Source organism: Nyctibius grandis, chromosome Z (genome assembly GCF_013368605.1).
Source record: "Nyctibius grandis isolate bNycGra1 chromosome Z, bNycGra1.pri, whole genome shotgun sequence".
NCBI classification, from domain to species: domain Eukaryota; kingdom Metazoa; phylum Chordata; class Aves; order Nyctibiiformes; family Nyctibiidae; genus Nyctibius; species Nyctibius grandis.
Window position 1 is genome coordinate 47,283,660 of NC_090695.1, and position 15,736 is coordinate 47,299,395.

The following is a 15,736-nucleotide window of genomic DNA, read 5'->3' on the forward strand; positions in this document are numbered from 1 at the left end:
TGTAATGTTTTACATATTTTCTTTCTAGGTTCCTCCAGAATTTGACTTCTCTCCTCATAAATATTTTCCAGTTGTGAAGCTTGTTTGAAAGACAGGAGATTATTGTTACAATATCTGAAGTATAATCTGTGTATCAGATATTGGCTGTACAATGGAGTATCTAGTGCTGTATCCAGACTGAGAGGGATATCCAGGATAAAAGTACTGTCACATGGAGTATCTATAGTCTGCCTTCTTTACGTGATCTGAATGACAACTGCTGTTTTAAACTGATCTGTATAAAGTTTTACCGGTGAAGCTGATTTTAATCAACGTTATTGTTGAAGAATGTTGTACCTTATTGATTACAGATTTAATCATAAATCACTTCTATGCATGAGCTCTGACAGAAAATGGTGGTTTAGGGATTTAACAACATTCAGGACTGGATAAAAATAATGCAGTAGAGCATCATGTCTGATAGACACAGCTGAGCTACTGAAATTCTGCTTTGAATGAAGCCACTTGGAGAGACTGTGAGTTTCCATATTTTTGCCTAAATTGCATCAAATTTGCTCACTTTGCAATTAGAAAGACTGGGTTCTTTTCTTGTGAAGTTCTGCAAGCTAAAACAATCTTTACAGAAATATAAGAGGATATGAAAACTAGTCATTTAGCTCCTACTGCACTGAATTCAGTGATATTTGTTTTACTGAAGTCAGTTGTCTAGGAGGTATTTTGTCTTCAGTGTAGAACTCCTTGAAGAGTGAGAAATGGAGTAAGTTGTTTCTAGTAGCAGTTTGTTCCTTTGTCTTCATTCTCCATGGTAGCAGAGAATCTGCATAGCTAACACTGTAATAGTCACTACCAACTAGCTGTGTGTTTTAACTGTTCAGCAACTTTCTTTCAATCCTGTTGTTTGCCATCACAAAGGGAGGCATTGCTTTGTTCCACTGCTCAGTCAGCTCTTGCATGACCTTCATTCTCTTGTTTTGACTGCAATGCTGCTGCTGGATCCTACTGCATTCTGTAATGGTTGATAGAGGTAGAAATCCCAAACAGGAGGAGCCCCGAACTGTTCCAGGAAGGACAGGGTAGGTTTTTCCTCCTGTTTCCAGATGTGAAATAACAGAGGTAAGCTGTTGTGTTGAGCAACCTCCTAAAAAGTGCGTGGGTAAAAAAAGCTGACTTGCTCTTTGGTAAACCATACTGCAAAGTCTTACGTGGGCCATAAAAGCAAATCTTCCAGGTCTGACTGTGTTGAACAGGACAGTTCTTCATTTTGGTGCAAGATGGCTTCCTCCATAGTGATGAGCTTGCAACTCCCTCTTGACCACGTATGGCATTTGCTTGTGTTTCTCCTAACATACAGTTGTACTGTGGATTAATACCACTTTAACTCCATCACCTTAGCAGCAGCACTACTGAGCTAGAGATGGAATACAATGAAGAAACTCTAAATTGGAACACCCACTTGTCTGCCAGCAATTTGCAGCTTCTTGAAATAAGCAGGAGTACTGCTCTGAAGACATGCTTTTCCCAATTTCTTTGCTAAGGAGGTTGTGTACCATTTTACGTGTTTGCTTATTGTCATGATTAATATACTTGAATGCTTCTGTATCGTTGCCAAAAGGAATGAAAATCCTGGAAAATGTAGTTGTAAAGATGGCAAACTGGTTCTAGTGTAGGGCACTGAGAATTCGTCTGGCTTTTGCTGCCTTCTTGTAAACAATCACAAAAATCTTTCTTGTCTTAAAAATCATGAATTACATGACAGCAGCTCAAGGACAGCCTTTGGTATTTCTCCAAAGGAAGCAGCAAGTGAAAGAGAAACCAAGTTCTACATCATTTATAGAGCTAAGAAAACAGGAATGATCATCTTTCCCATTTTCATTAACATTAGAAATGGATTAACTGTACAGAATAAGGTGAAAACACAGTGGAGAAGATCATATTTATTTTAAAATGCTTATCTAAAATGAATCAGGCTTACTTTTTAAAAAAACATCAAGGACAAGTGTTAATTTAACCCCAAGATGATTCCCTGCCTCATGCAACTAAAAACTTCAGTGACAGACAACACTACATAAACCACAGTTCCAAATTAATCTCTTGTTTTGTTCAACTAAAAGTCCTTTGATTTTGAAATTCTATGTAGCAGACATACAGGCCCCTTCTCTACTAGAAATCTACTACCCTAGTTACATTCCTGTAGCACTTGAAGCCATTAAGACTGTATTCCTTTATGCTTTTGAATATTGCTCTTACACAGCTTTTCAGACCCCCTACTGTCAGAGGTGTAACGAGTGTGCTTTGTACAAAGGTAGTCTTGTTTATGGAGAGGACAACATCTAGCTGGCTAGCCAGATGCCCAGTCAGGTTTGGGTACTGTATAGAAATACAGCCAAAACAATGTGTTTTAGAAGAATTCTCTGGCAATATATTAATTACCTTAAGGATTTTGTTTGGGATTTTACCAGTTTCAAGTTAAAGCCGTTCATTCACCTTGAATACAGTGTTTGACTGTACACTTTATACTGTTATAATATATGCTCTTTAACAATCACTATTTAATTCCTGATTAATTTCATCTCAGCTATATAACTGTTTACATATTAAGCCCTAAGAAAATGCCCCTTTTACTTAGAATACGTGTAAACATTTTGACGTTAAAACATGCCATTATTTGCAAAAAATAACTTAATAGCCCAAGTTTCCCAATACTTGTCCCTTACTCTCCTGCTTACAAGCATTTGTCTTCCCTGCTGTGTCGACTGAAGTAGCCCAGACCAGTTAAGTCCAACTTAAATGGTGAAAATAACAGAGTAACCAAAAACTCGGTAATGGAAGTTAGTGCTTTTCTTAGAAGAATTCAGGTTACACATGGCAAGTCTGTCAGTGAACTGTTTACATATTTAGGCTTAATAGGCACCATTTGACTTGACTTTCACTTGATGACAACTAATACTCTTTTCATACACAAAAGAACCAACTTTCCCCTTAGTTTACATAGTTAGACATCTTAAGGTACAAGAGTTGTAAACTAGTACACTGAGGAATGACACACCACAGAAGTAGTTACAAAATCAAGTGCATTAAGAGAAAGCAGAGACAAATTTGTATTTTCTTAAATGGAATTGCTGGTTGGGAAGTTAGTCATGTCTCTCTGCTCCCGTGCTGTCTCTACAGACGGTGGTTCTCACAAAGATTGCTCCAAACACAGGCATCAGTCTTGAGAACAGCCATAAATACAATCTTCAAAACAGCTGGCTACACACAGTGCATGCTGGACTGCAGTTCAGGGTGCCTTAGTGGTAGCAGAGGGTATTTCTAGGTTATCACAAGTAAACTAGTCTCTAGTTTACATTCAGCAAGTTACAGCAAAGACAAAGACTACAGAACATAAACAACACAATATATTGGGCATAACACAGGACTTCACAACAACTACAGCTTTACCTGTAGGAGACATTGAGATGTTTGGTAAATGCATAGTCTGGTCTACCTTCTTTAAAAGTCTGGCAGAGATTAGTAACTTTGAACAGCTGAGATGACTGCTGTTCTAAGAGACAAGCATCTGCCTTTCTACCTTCTAGAAGACAGTGGCTGGGTGGAGTAAAGGGTAGTTGTAGCACACCATTTCAGATGGCTTCTGTCATGGAAATTTCAGGAATCCATTTGAATTTTTACACTCTGAACTTGTGCAAATTAGTGGTAACTGAACCATACCGTAGTACTGGTCTTATGAACAGGAGTCCAACAGAGCTTTCAGAAAAATCTTCCTGTTAATCTCTTAATGAGAAGACACTATTGTCAGAATCCTTTTTTTTTTTACCTAAAAGCTAAGAACACAACTAGGACAGTGTTTCAGCCTGGCTACAGATAGTATAAGCTAGCAATTTCATTTAGGAGGCTGAGGAAAATACATCATACTGTATAATATCTGAGGACTACAATCATGCCTTCTGAGTCTTATCTACATTGCAGTAAAAAGGTGTCAGCATAGGCACAAGGGTAGACTGCAGCATGGGCCGTTTTTCATCCTTCCTGTGTTTTGTCAAGGTAAGTTAGGTTCTCTTAAGCTCCTCTTAAAACTAGGCTAGGGATTTCTCTACTGAATGCTCCGGGGCGAGATCCATCCTTGGCAGAGGACTCCTCATCTACCCCCAATCCACACATACTGTGATTGTAGTATGACTGTACAAGTTAGCTGACTTCGAAGTTACTATACTTACTGCTAGCTGATTTCAATTTCATAATCAATAAGAAGAGTCATTACACAGGTTGAGCTGCTTTAAAACAAGCCTCCAGAAATTTAAGATTATTTTTTTCACCACTGGAACAATACTAAAACTTCACAAGAAAATTTTACTTCATTTGGGCCCTTACTGAATCCTTGAGAAGATAATCAAAACGTTCTCAGATCACTTTGCTCTCATCATCATTGCTGCATTTATATGAAGAGGTGACTAAGTTGCATTATGAACCTCCTTTGTTCACAACCTCTGTCGTTCTTCACCTTGCTCAGATAAGTGGTTTTTCATGTCTTCAGGGTTTTGAACTAATTAGGAAAAAAGGTACAGAAACCTCTTTAAGAGGCAGAAATTATAGTTCTTCATCTAGAAAACAATCTAGAACACAGCAGGAGAAATTCTGGAAGGACTGTTAAGTACTGTATAGTATAGTAAAGCTACAGATACTGTCCCTCCCCACCATGTGTTAAACAGAAGCTTCAGTGATGCTACACAGAAAATGGGTCACAATGTCAACATGAGGGAAAGCTCAAAGAACAAACAGAAACGAGCTAGCTATATCTGCCACAGGATACCATGCAACATATAGTCTTCAGCATATGGTACTTTTAGAAAAAAAAAAGTTTTAACTTCTCTCTTTTTTACCATTTTCAATCCCTGCAAGTGCTGCTTGCTTGTCCATTTCTGATTCAGCTTCATTCTCATCTAAGTTGTAATCAACATCTTTGTCCTGGTTCAGTGTTTCATGTTCCTGTTTGTCTGGAAAAATGTTAAAATTAATTAGTTTTATGCTATACCATAAGGTCATCTGCACAAGAAACACTGTAACAGCCTTCCACAGAATTTCCTTTGCTGCTGAATGAATTGCTGTTTAGATTTTCATATTATTTTTCCTTTTGAACTGTTAAATTGCAGATCAGCTTTTGCTGTCAGTCTTGTCTGAAGAACTAGACAAAAGAATCTTTTGGGATTTGGAAAGTGTAATGAAACTCAGTCAGTGTGCAGGTGGACAGAAAGGAAAAGTGTTAAACAATTTCAGAGTACATTGAAGGACAGCCTAAGGAAGAGTAAAGCTGAAGCCAGTGCTGAGAACTTGACTGTGCTGTTGCTTTTAAATGTATTACCACCACTGCTAAAACATACCTATCTATCTCAGCTGCCCCCTTCTTGTTTTAGTTTGTCTACCAAGTAGAAAGCTGTGAATATAGCATCAAATAAATTAAAAAAAAAAAGTATTTTATGAATTGCTAACTTGACACAAAAGTGCTTTTCTATAGGAGATTTTCTTCACCCGCTCATTAATTCAGTTGGACTTGATCTTAAAGGCCCTTTCGAAGAACACAATTCTATGCAATTCATCTCAGGCAACTTTTATTGACTATCTTCAGATTTCTTTAGAGAGCTCAGAAGTAAATGGAAACATTAGTTCTGATTGCCAAACTACTACCCTTGTATTTCAGTAAACCAGCCAGAAAAAAAACCAAAACAGCACAGAGGTATAAGAATACCCCAGTTAAGAGAGACTGAAGTCTCTGCTTCTGAACATTCTCAAGACAAGCCCTCCAATTAGTAACTGGCTTAGAAACAGGCTTGAAAATTTTTAGCCTTATATTGTCGATGTTCAGACCACCACATCAAATAGATTTTTACAGTTACAGGCCTAAAGGCCTCAAACTTTTAAAAGAAGCCTTTATTGAAAGAGAGAGGATGCTCAGAGAATGTAGAAGAAATCTTTTTCTGCCTTACGTTCCTTTGGCTACAGGGAGCCTATGCAGTAAGGTACGGTATTTTTGTTGAACCAAGCCTGAAGAACATCCTGCTAGTTTTTCTAGCCCACAGAAATTCTGACCTTTCACAGGCTACAGGGCGGAGTTTTTTCTTGCACTGTTAAGATCATTTTTTTACCTAATCTTTCAGCTATTTATTTCCATTAAAATGGAAGCAGTTTAGGTAACTTATGTATTCACATCTCTTTGGGGGACAGTCTGCTCTGGCCAGCATCTTTTTGGAGTGGTTGGAAAAATATTACTTTAGCAATGCAGATGAGATTACTTATCCCTGCCAAGTTATCAACAGTGTTGACATCATTACTCATGATTCCATGAATGCATTTACTAGAAAAGCATAACCAGCATTTTTTGTGGGCATAAATTTCTGCTCTGACTGCCATAAGGCGTCCTCTTGACTACTCTGGGCTGCTGGGTCCACCTGAGACAGAGTTCCTCAAGACAGAAAGAGGGGATCTGGTCAGGTTTAGGCACAACATCAATACTCTGCTGCTTGGTGCTGTGGAGACGTGTGGTTCAGGGTCACACGTGGTAGATGCCAGAAAGTAGCACCTTTGCAACCTCTGATCTGCAGTTTTGCAGAGTCACAATAATAAACTTTAGATACTTGAAGTCTTAGGTCGAGTTCTATTCATGCTAGCTTATTCTGAAATAGGGATAGCTAGCATTTACACATTGATGCTATAAACAGACTATCTATCTGCAAAACTTCAATATGTAGTATCTCTCTATTCATCAGTGATTTGAATGGTTAACATCTCATCCCTTTCAAATGCATCATCATATCCTTAGAAAACCTCAATGCCCAAAAGTTTCAGAGAGAATTTCCCCAAATGCCTTGTACAGCCAATGGGGGGAGAAAGAGGGAGCGGGGGGGGGGTGGGGGTGGGGAGGGGGGAGAGAGAGAGAGAGAGAGAGAGAGAGAGAGAGAGAGAGAGAGAGAGAGAGAGAGAGAGAGAGAGAGAGAGAGAGAGAGAGAGAGAGAGAGAGAGAGAGAGAGAGAGAGAGGAAGGCTGCTATGGTGATGCAGAAGAACCCAGCGTGGTACCTCCCATGTTGCACAAACATAAGCCTCCATCTTTACCCACGGACTACAGAAGACTGCTGGGGACTGACTAACCTCTTACATCTTACACTAACCTATATGAAACTTCATACCAAGTCCGGGCAGCTGCCACCACTGTTGCAGAAATCATGCCCTATTCCACACTTCCGTTTCTTTACTGTTCTTACCAATAGGTGACATGCTACCAACCAGCCTTTCCGGGGGGCGAGTCATCCTGCTTAGCATTGTAATTTAGGAGCTGCTCCCTCTCAATTTCCTCACTGGCAGCCTGCCTTGCTTCTGGCTGTAAAGCATCTTGCCCAGCTACGTGTTTTTCATCTTCAGACGGATTCAGCTCCTTCTCTGACTCAAGCAGCATCTCCTCATGACCTGCAGCAGCCTTGTGTGAATCCTGTGGGTTTTTCAGTTGACTAGACAGCTTCTCCTCTTCTGCCTTAGGCTCCTCTTTTCTGCTGTCAGCTAGGCCGTTTATTCTTTCTGTAAACAATAAAAATTATTCTGAGTAAAAAACCTAATGCCTTTCAGTGGTGCCACAAGTTAAAAACCTTTAATAAATACTGCCTTATTTTTCTCATTTAATTCTTGTTTTTCATCTGAAAGAATATCTTTCAACCACATCAGTTCCAAAGATAAGAAGAAGACAACCCATGTTTTTCCTACTGGGAAGAGCTGAAGGATGAGACATCATTTACTGTCAAGAGATTCACGTTTGTACCTACTTAAAATTTTGGTATGTGCAGTTAATAAACTGGGCAGGTGAAACAGAGCTGTTTAAATGAAAATTGCGGTGTGCTACATAAGCATCAGGTTTCTGTGTATTACATTTCGTTGCTAACAATAAAAGTGATTTGGTGTTCAAAAGTAGCTCAGGACAAAGCAGTCACATGAGCAGATTTGCACGTAATTCAAGGCTGTTTTTTTTTAAAAAAATTAAGAAGAAGGGCAGGAGAGCTATTACTTTTAGCAGACATTACCATGTCTTTTTTCCTGTGTATCTGTTTTTTAATTTAAAAAAAAATCACAAAAAAAATCTGCCTGAATAAACTACATATCTTTATAGATGATCTAGATGTAGGGATTGAGTGCACCCTCAGCAAATTTGCAGATGACACCAAGCTGGGTGGGAGTGTCAATCTGCTGGAGGGTAGGAAGGCCCTACAGAGGGATCTGGACAGGTTAGATAGATGGGTCGAGACCAACGGCATGAGGTTCAACAAGAACAAGTGCCGGGTCTTACACTTCGGCCACAACAACCCCATGCAGCTCTACAGGCTGGGGGAAGAGTGGTTAGAAAGCGGCCCGGTGGGTGCCTAACCACTGGGCCTGGGTGCCCAGGTTCAGAGACCTGGGGGTGCTGATCGACAGCTGGCTAAACATGAGCCAGCAGTGTGCCCAGGTGGCCAAGAAGGCCAATGGCATCCTGGCCTCTATTAGGAATAGTGTAGCCAGCCGGTCTAGGGAAGTGATCGTCCCTCTCTACTCGGCACTGGTGAGGCCGCATCTTGAGTACTGTGTCCAGTTCTGGGCCCCACACTTCAAGAAAGATGTTGAGGTGTTGGAGCGAGTCCAGAGGAGGGCGACCAAGCTGGTGAAGGATCTGGAGGGTCTGACCTATGAGGAACAGCTGAGGGAGCTGGGGTTGTTTACCCTGGAGAAGAGGAGGCTCCGAGGTGACCTTATTGCAGTCTACAACTACCTGAAGGGAGGTTGTAGTGAAGTGGGAGTCGGCCTCTTCTCCCAGGCAACTAGCGACAGGACAAGAGGGCACAGCCTCAAGCTTCGCCAGGGGAGGTTCAGGTTGGACATCAGGAAGCATTTCTTTTCAGAAAGGGTTATTAGACATTGGAATGGGCTGCCCAGGGAGGTGGTGGAGTCACCATCTCTGGATGTGTTTAAGAAAAGACTGGACATGGCACTTAGTGCCATGGTCTAGTTGACAGGGTGGTGTCAGGGCAATGGTTGGACTCGATGATCCCTGAGGTCTCTTCCAACCTGGTTGATTCTGTGATTCTGTGATTCTGTGTGACATATATAGACCTTGTTTTCAATTGCTAGCTCTCTGAAATGAGATATGCATACTCCCAAGATTGTAATTTAAGGTAGCATGTAGGAATAATTAAATAGGAAATTTAACTTCTATCACACACAGTACTATGCAAGACTGACGCATGAGGATACATCCATTCAAATTAATAGTTTCTGAGACTTTAGTGCCAAAAGCAACCATTAGTTTAACTAATCTGATGTCCTGTGTGTCATTTCCCTTACTTGCATTTTGCTCAGTGACAACACGTGGAAAGCATGGATGTGTGTTTATTTAAAGCCCAACTTGCAGATATTCCACAGGGATGGGTAGCAGGCTATATGTGTCAAAATTATTCAAAAAAGCAAATTTTAAACATGCATGAAAATCATTGCTTTCAAACACCCGGTATTTTCTCCATATTAAATGAGGAGTATGACTCCAGAATTGTAAATATTTGTATTTTCCTTTACATGCAACATGTCAATTACAACAAAACGAATCCAGTAGAAATGCTAGTAATAAAAATGCTGGAATAGATATTACACCTCTCCACAGCTGGAAAATTGATTAAAGTTCAGTCTACTGGTGTCACGTTTTCCATCTTAATCTTGTGTACAAAAATGTTTTTTAAATGTTCAGTTAAATTACAAATATTCTTAACCAGTTGGTAGTAAGATAGAAAGTGACTTCCATCTCACCTTTAGCCTGCAGCGGGTCTATCTTTTTTACTGTAGGTACTGCTTTAGACACATCTTCATTGGGTTTCTGCTGTTCCAAGTCAGCCTGCTTGATCTCGGTTTGCTTCAAGGCTGGCAGCTGAATACTGACCTACAAAGTGGAAGTATACAGTTAAGTATTGGTCTATGTAACTACTCCTGGATTTGGGAAGGGAAGCGGAAGTTAGGTAAGAATTCAGTGGGGGAAAAAAAAATCCTAACACACTCGGAAATATTTGGACTGAAATTTTTTTGGCTGATGGAAGTACCATACAATCTTGAATATGCAGTGATGTTTCTAGGTAACAGTACAGCACGTCAGGAGAATTTAACACACCTCCTTTAATCTAACTGCATCTAACCATGAAGTTACTTTTCTTGGTTAGTGTTTCATGAGAAACACTACCTGTTATTCTCTGAGGGTCACAGAACTGTAACACCACACGTTTCTCCACTGTTGCCCTGCTACTGGGTCAGGGTCAGAAGAGCAAAAAAACAGATGGCATTAACTACTGTTAGTAATTGAGAGGGACAGGTAAACCGAGTGTGGGCATAAAAAGACTTCAGTTAAGCAAGCCTGTACAGAACTGGTCTAAAACTATGTTGAATGCAGGATTAAGAGAAGAAAAACGTAAATCAACCAACTAGACAACAGTATCTGTTTAACGTGGTGGAGCTTAAGAATGTATGAAATACTGGTACTAGACTGCTCTCGGCATCTGACCTACTTAAAGATTAATGGCTAAGATGTACACCACCTTGAAGATCTTCCAATTTAGCAACTGAAATTCTATGTACAACTTTTACTCATATTAGCATTTAATTGGCTGAGAGCTACATCAACTCAGTTGACACGAACGCTGAACATGAAATGTGCCCAGACCCCATGCTGTGCTGCACCAGCTTTGGTGCAAGAAGAACAGACTGTTATGAAACTGTTTGTTCTGTGGGGATTTTTTGTTGGGTTTCTGTTTTGTTTTGTTCAAAAAAAAAATAAATCAGAAGACACAGAGAAAGAACAAGCATACAGACATTTAGAGACATAAACCTTTTTATACCTGGTACTATAGAAATAAATAGGAAACCTTATGGTATACAAGTCATACAGTCAACAGAAAGTTTTCCATTACAATTGTTGATAAGACTGTAGCTACCCACTGTTCTAAGCAGATCAATAAAATACTAGGTTGTCAAGTGTTCACGCAGTCATTTGGAAAAATGTCTGCAGAAAGTAGTGGTTAAATAAGCAAGAAGCCAAAGCTGTAGAGTATTTGTAGGATATTATTACTTGGCTGTTTTGAAAATGTTTAAGCTCAGTCAAAGCCAGGCAGAACTAAAGACCTTGTTGGGTCAACACCATTAAGTCCAACATCAACAACAAATAATCTAGCATTAACTCTTATGAAAGCTTGAGAAGCAAGTATTACCACATAAAATTTTGTTATCACAGTAAGGATATTCAGAAGAACTCCACTTTCCTTCAGTCATTAAAGCAAAAATGCTGTGTTTAAAAATACTTCTATTTTAGAAATAATTCAGCCTCGAGGTCACTCTCTAAAGTAGAAATCATCAGAAACTGAACATAAGATCATGAATTCTTTGTAAAATTAGCAAGCCTGCACTTAATAGAAAGAAATTACCTAATTAAACATGCAAAAGCCCTTAACTTACATTATCTAAATTTCTAGCTCACTAATTTTTAATTACTTATTTGACACTGTTGATAAAAAAATATTGACAAACGAGCTTTCACTTATATTTAAAAGGCTAACTGGCTAGCAGTTCCTCTCTATATGCTTCATTCATCTTGCACCTCTCATACAATGCAGCTTCTCAGGATAAAAGGTCACAAACTTCAGCAGTTCTCTCTCCTACCATTTTACATAATGGACTGGACACAGACTGGAACCATCACCTGGACACCTAGGGGTCTCTGGGCAAATGTTTCAACCATTTTCTCCCACCGTTTCCAGCTATTTGCAAAACCCAGCTTCAATCCTCATTGCTTTACCCTTTTCACTTCTGAAGTCATCAAATTGTTTCTTCTAGCAGCATGTTTCTAGCCAAAGAGAAAAGGGCATATACCACCAACCCCCTACAGCCTTTGCAATGCGAGTTTGCACCCAGCTATGTGCAAAAGGCCCCACTGCAATCACATGTGAAAAATATAACTTCTGTAACGGGTGCTCATAGTCCTAAAGAAAGGGCTACTTCAGTACATAGAAATAAACTAATTGCCTTCTCACCCAGGAGCTTTATTGCGTGTTTCCAGGACCATCTGGATCAAGCTTAAGCAATCAAGTCCTATCCCTCACTAAATCCTGCTTCACTGAAGTAAGCATCAATGATTCACATGCCAACACAACAGCATGATCTGAAATTTCCTTTTCTCAGGATTTCCTCCTGCTCTCGGTACCCCACGAAAAAAACAAGTCAGCTGGCATGCAGCCACCCTATGCGGCAAGCCTGCCCTATCCTAGTGAGTATTCTTATGTCACCTACAGCAATGTCTTTTGTAGTTCAATTCAGAAAATCCAAAAGCAAATAGCTAAGACATTTGATTTTCCTCTCATTCCCACTGTAAAAGCCCGAAATTAGAATTTCTGTGAAAATTCATAGCTGGTGGACCTCAAAGACCCTTGGACTACAATGTCATATTCAAGGCTCGCTGCTACTCTGAAGTGATTCACAATTTATCCTCAACACACATCTTCAACACACAAAGCAACTAAGTCCTTTAACAAAGTCAAAAGGAGTTGTGAACCATGTAGCTCTGCAGTGTAAATATTCTTTAATGGGCTCCACACCACTCCCAGCATCACCTCTCAAATTCTGCCCATCTCAGAGACACAGTGATTTGGAGTCTCCTGAAGGACCTCTGCTGCCTTCTGTCCTTGGAATCACTCCATTTCCCATACATCAGAAACATCCAACATATGAGAAAGAAAGCTGTGCAAAACTTAATGAGATGGGCTAATGTTAGTTGGAGATGGCAGAAAGGTGGAAAACTAGTTAAGAATTACAAAGAAAAAAATTTTTAAGAAATTACCTAAGCCATACCTGGCTATTTTTTTTTGAATCTTCTGAGAAGTCTTTGTTTTCTTTGATTTGTGGTACATCATTACCCTTTTTTGTAAGCTCATCTATCCTTTCTTCACATTGTTCTTTTAATTCTTTTGTCTGGTTGATGCACTGTGACCTGTAGAAAACACGAACAAGTAAGCAGTTGTTAAGTTTCATCCACACTCTTCTAAAATGTTCTTTTGTAAAATGATTCCTTTCTTTCTTTTTTTCATTTTATTTATTTTCTTATTTCTATCTGTGCTTACATTCGAGAAATCAGTAGGAAAAGATGAGGTGTTAACCTGAGTCCTAAGGACAAACTCATGGTGCAAGCTGTCCAAGTTCAACTGGAAGAAATTAATTTAAACTGCTTTTCTTAGACCATCTCAACAAGCTACATGATTTTTTTCTTGTCTTCTGCTAACCAATCAATTTCAGTTACGTTAAAATCAGTTTTGATCCCTGAAGCATTCCTAGTATGATAACAGAAATGCATATATTGATTTTAGCTAGGGAGCGGAAACAGCAAGGTACTAGTTGAAACAAAAAGCAGGTGTAAGGTACTACTAGCAAACTGAACGCCCTTCCGCAGTATTCCACCAAAGTGCAGTGCTGCAAGATGTAACAAAACATATGTAACAGAAATGGAGTTCATCAGTACATATTAGAAGTTGCAAAGGGAATATTTCCTAAAGATGCAAGTATTGTGTATCTTTTATATACTTTTAACAGTTACACAGTGTCATTAGTGCCTTCACCTTTGTGACACCAGGGGTCTTCTGTTTGCAATTCTATAGCCTGCCTTTCCCTCACAGCTCCGAAACCTCTAGGTAAGCACTAGGCTGTTGCGGCAGTGTTTTTCCCGAAGCTGCCAGGGCAGTGTTTTCCCCCTTTGTGGCTGTGCCAAGGATCCTGTGCGAACCCTAGGGTGTTGTCAAGCTGGATTCCTCGTGGGAAGTGACTGCCATCAGGGCAAGATCGTTCTTTCTACCCCCCTCTCTTCATAACCTGTTTTCTAACTTTTGTTTGTATTAGAGGAAGAACAAGACCTAGTGAATAACAAGGCAGATAAGCATTAGCCTGTAACACACATGCAGAAGGCTTAGAAACCAATCATACAAACCCAAGTATGCTTTGATCCCACTGTGAACAGGAACAAGCAATAGTGTGTTTCAGTGGATCCCGAAGAGAAGTGCATCATGCTTGGGGAAAATGTGGTGGAAAATCACCATTGTTGTCAGCACCCACCTGCACTGGAGAGCATACCCAAGGAAGAAGCTTAGCTGGGGACCACACTGCTTCTCTTCCCTTGCCCCAGTGGCAAAGGAGTTTGTTGGAGTTTTGTAACACTTTTTTCCCTTCTCTTTTTCCACTCGAAGGTAACTTTCAGTTCAATGCATACGATCAGCTACCGACCCTGCAAACACATCTTTTGGCATGCAAAACCTCTCTCAGCATACTTTGTACAACAACATGGTCAACATACTGCAAGTTTTCCTTCCTCCTCACTAAGACAGAAGGGAGATGAATTTCTGAGCCTGGCTCTGGCAGAGTGTTAGTACCCCCACTGTAACAGCAGCTGGTTCAGACAGGCATGTTCCAGTTTCTCAAGCTGCAAATAAGCTACTACCTAATCCAGAGGAATTCTAAGGGCACACGCCCCCTACGACAGCAAGTCACTTGTTTTTATTACACTTTTATCCTTCTCCACCTCCCCTTTTTAAAAGCAAAAAATCTGTTCTGTAGTTCACACCCAGAAAGGAAAACGAGTGGTAGACAGATATGCTATGAACTGGCAAATTAACTACCTTTATGAACTGAGAAATTAATTACCTTTATTACCGTTTCTGCTTGTCTAGGCATTATTCTAAAGTCTGATTTTGCTAATGTTAATATATGGAAGAGTCATGAAAATAAGCAGTGCTTCGTAAGTCAGTGAACATCAGAGACAATAAAACAATATAGGCTTGAGTTATGCACACATTCACTAATTTTTAGGAAAGAAAAGGAAATCAGAATTGCCTGCACCTCAGTTTGCAAGCTTGAGAAAGGTGGAGTATACAGAAAACCTGAAGTTGGGGACAGAGCAACCTTTCATAAATGCTCTTTCATCCCACACTGCACATGAAAATGAAGTTCATCTAACATCTGTGACAAATCCTCATCTTTAATTTATTATGTGAGAATGAATTCCCTTCTTGTAAAAGAGATTTCTCGAGATTTGAATACTCTACTTAGCATACAACAACTTCTGAAGCACAAGAACAGTACTAGTTTCTCCACCTCATCCCATTGACGTGACAGACTTCAAATGCGCAAAACCAGTGCTCCTAAATTCAGTCTCTGTGGTGCGTTGTCTCTCTCACAAGATTAAATGGAGTTAGTTTCTGCGATAAGGAGCTCACCTGCATGCACACACACAACAAAGTCCAAGTAATATCCTCCTCAGCTACTCCGAGGCCCATCACAGGAGCCATTAGCCCATCCCAGGCCCACATCCACAAGCCCAAAGGAGCAGAGAGGCACAAGGGCAGTGAGGAGACTAAATTACGGACTCAGCAGAAGGGACACCCTGACCAGACCACCCCACAGCCCCACGGCTGTCTCAGGTCAGCCTCAGCCCCCATGTCCAGGCATCAAACCCATCAAGATGAGTCAACAGGACCAAGGTGTTTCCTGCCCAGGGTGGGGGACACATTATGGGATGCAGGGGTAGAAAGTGTCAGGATTGCACAAGACTTTTTATGGGACCAATGGCAGGGAAAGGGATGGACCTCCGGTAGGAACAAGCATGAGAAAAGAGAGAGACAAGGGGATAAACAGAGTCAGTCATATCCAAACACGTT

The 15,736-nt window shown here is 40.2% G+C and overlaps 2 protein-coding genes across 12 annotated transcripts in view; one reads left to right on the forward strand and one right to left on the reverse strand.

Moving 5' to 3' along the window:
• Positions 1–6,882, forward strand: part of NAA35 (N-alpha-acetyltransferase 35, NatC auxiliary subunit) — a 32,711-nt gene extending 25,829 nt beyond the window's left edge. For all 3 annotated transcript variants that reach the window (XM_068424061.1, XM_068424060.1, XM_068424062.1), the window contains exon 23: positions 29–6,882. In XM_068424061.1, coding sequence (XP_068280162.1) covers positions 29–88 — 60 coding nt within the window. In that variant the 3' untranslated portion in view covers positions 89–6,882. The remainder of the gene's footprint in view (positions 1–28) is intronic.
• The window catches only part of GOLM1 (golgi membrane protein 1), a 65,773-nt gene that overhangs the window by 18,911 nt on the left and 31,126 nt on the right, over positions 1–15,736 (reverse strand). For 6 of the 9 annotated variants that reach the window (XM_068424069.1, XM_068424068.1, XM_068424067.1 and 3 more), the window contains 4 exons: positions 12,888–13,026; positions 9,810–9,939; positions 7,275–7,562; positions 4,878–4,991 (listed from right to left, as the gene is read on the reverse strand). In XM_068424069.1, the coding sequence (XP_068280170.1) occupies positions 4,878–4,991; positions 7,275–7,562; positions 9,810–9,939; positions 12,888–13,026 (671 nt within the window). Of the gene's footprint in view, positions 1–1,919; positions 4,541–4,877; positions 4,992–7,252; positions 7,563–9,809; positions 9,940–12,887; positions 13,027–15,736 lie in introns of those variants that run through there. The other 3 variants (XM_068424066.1, XM_068424065.1, XM_068424071.1) reach the window with 3 other exon arrangements.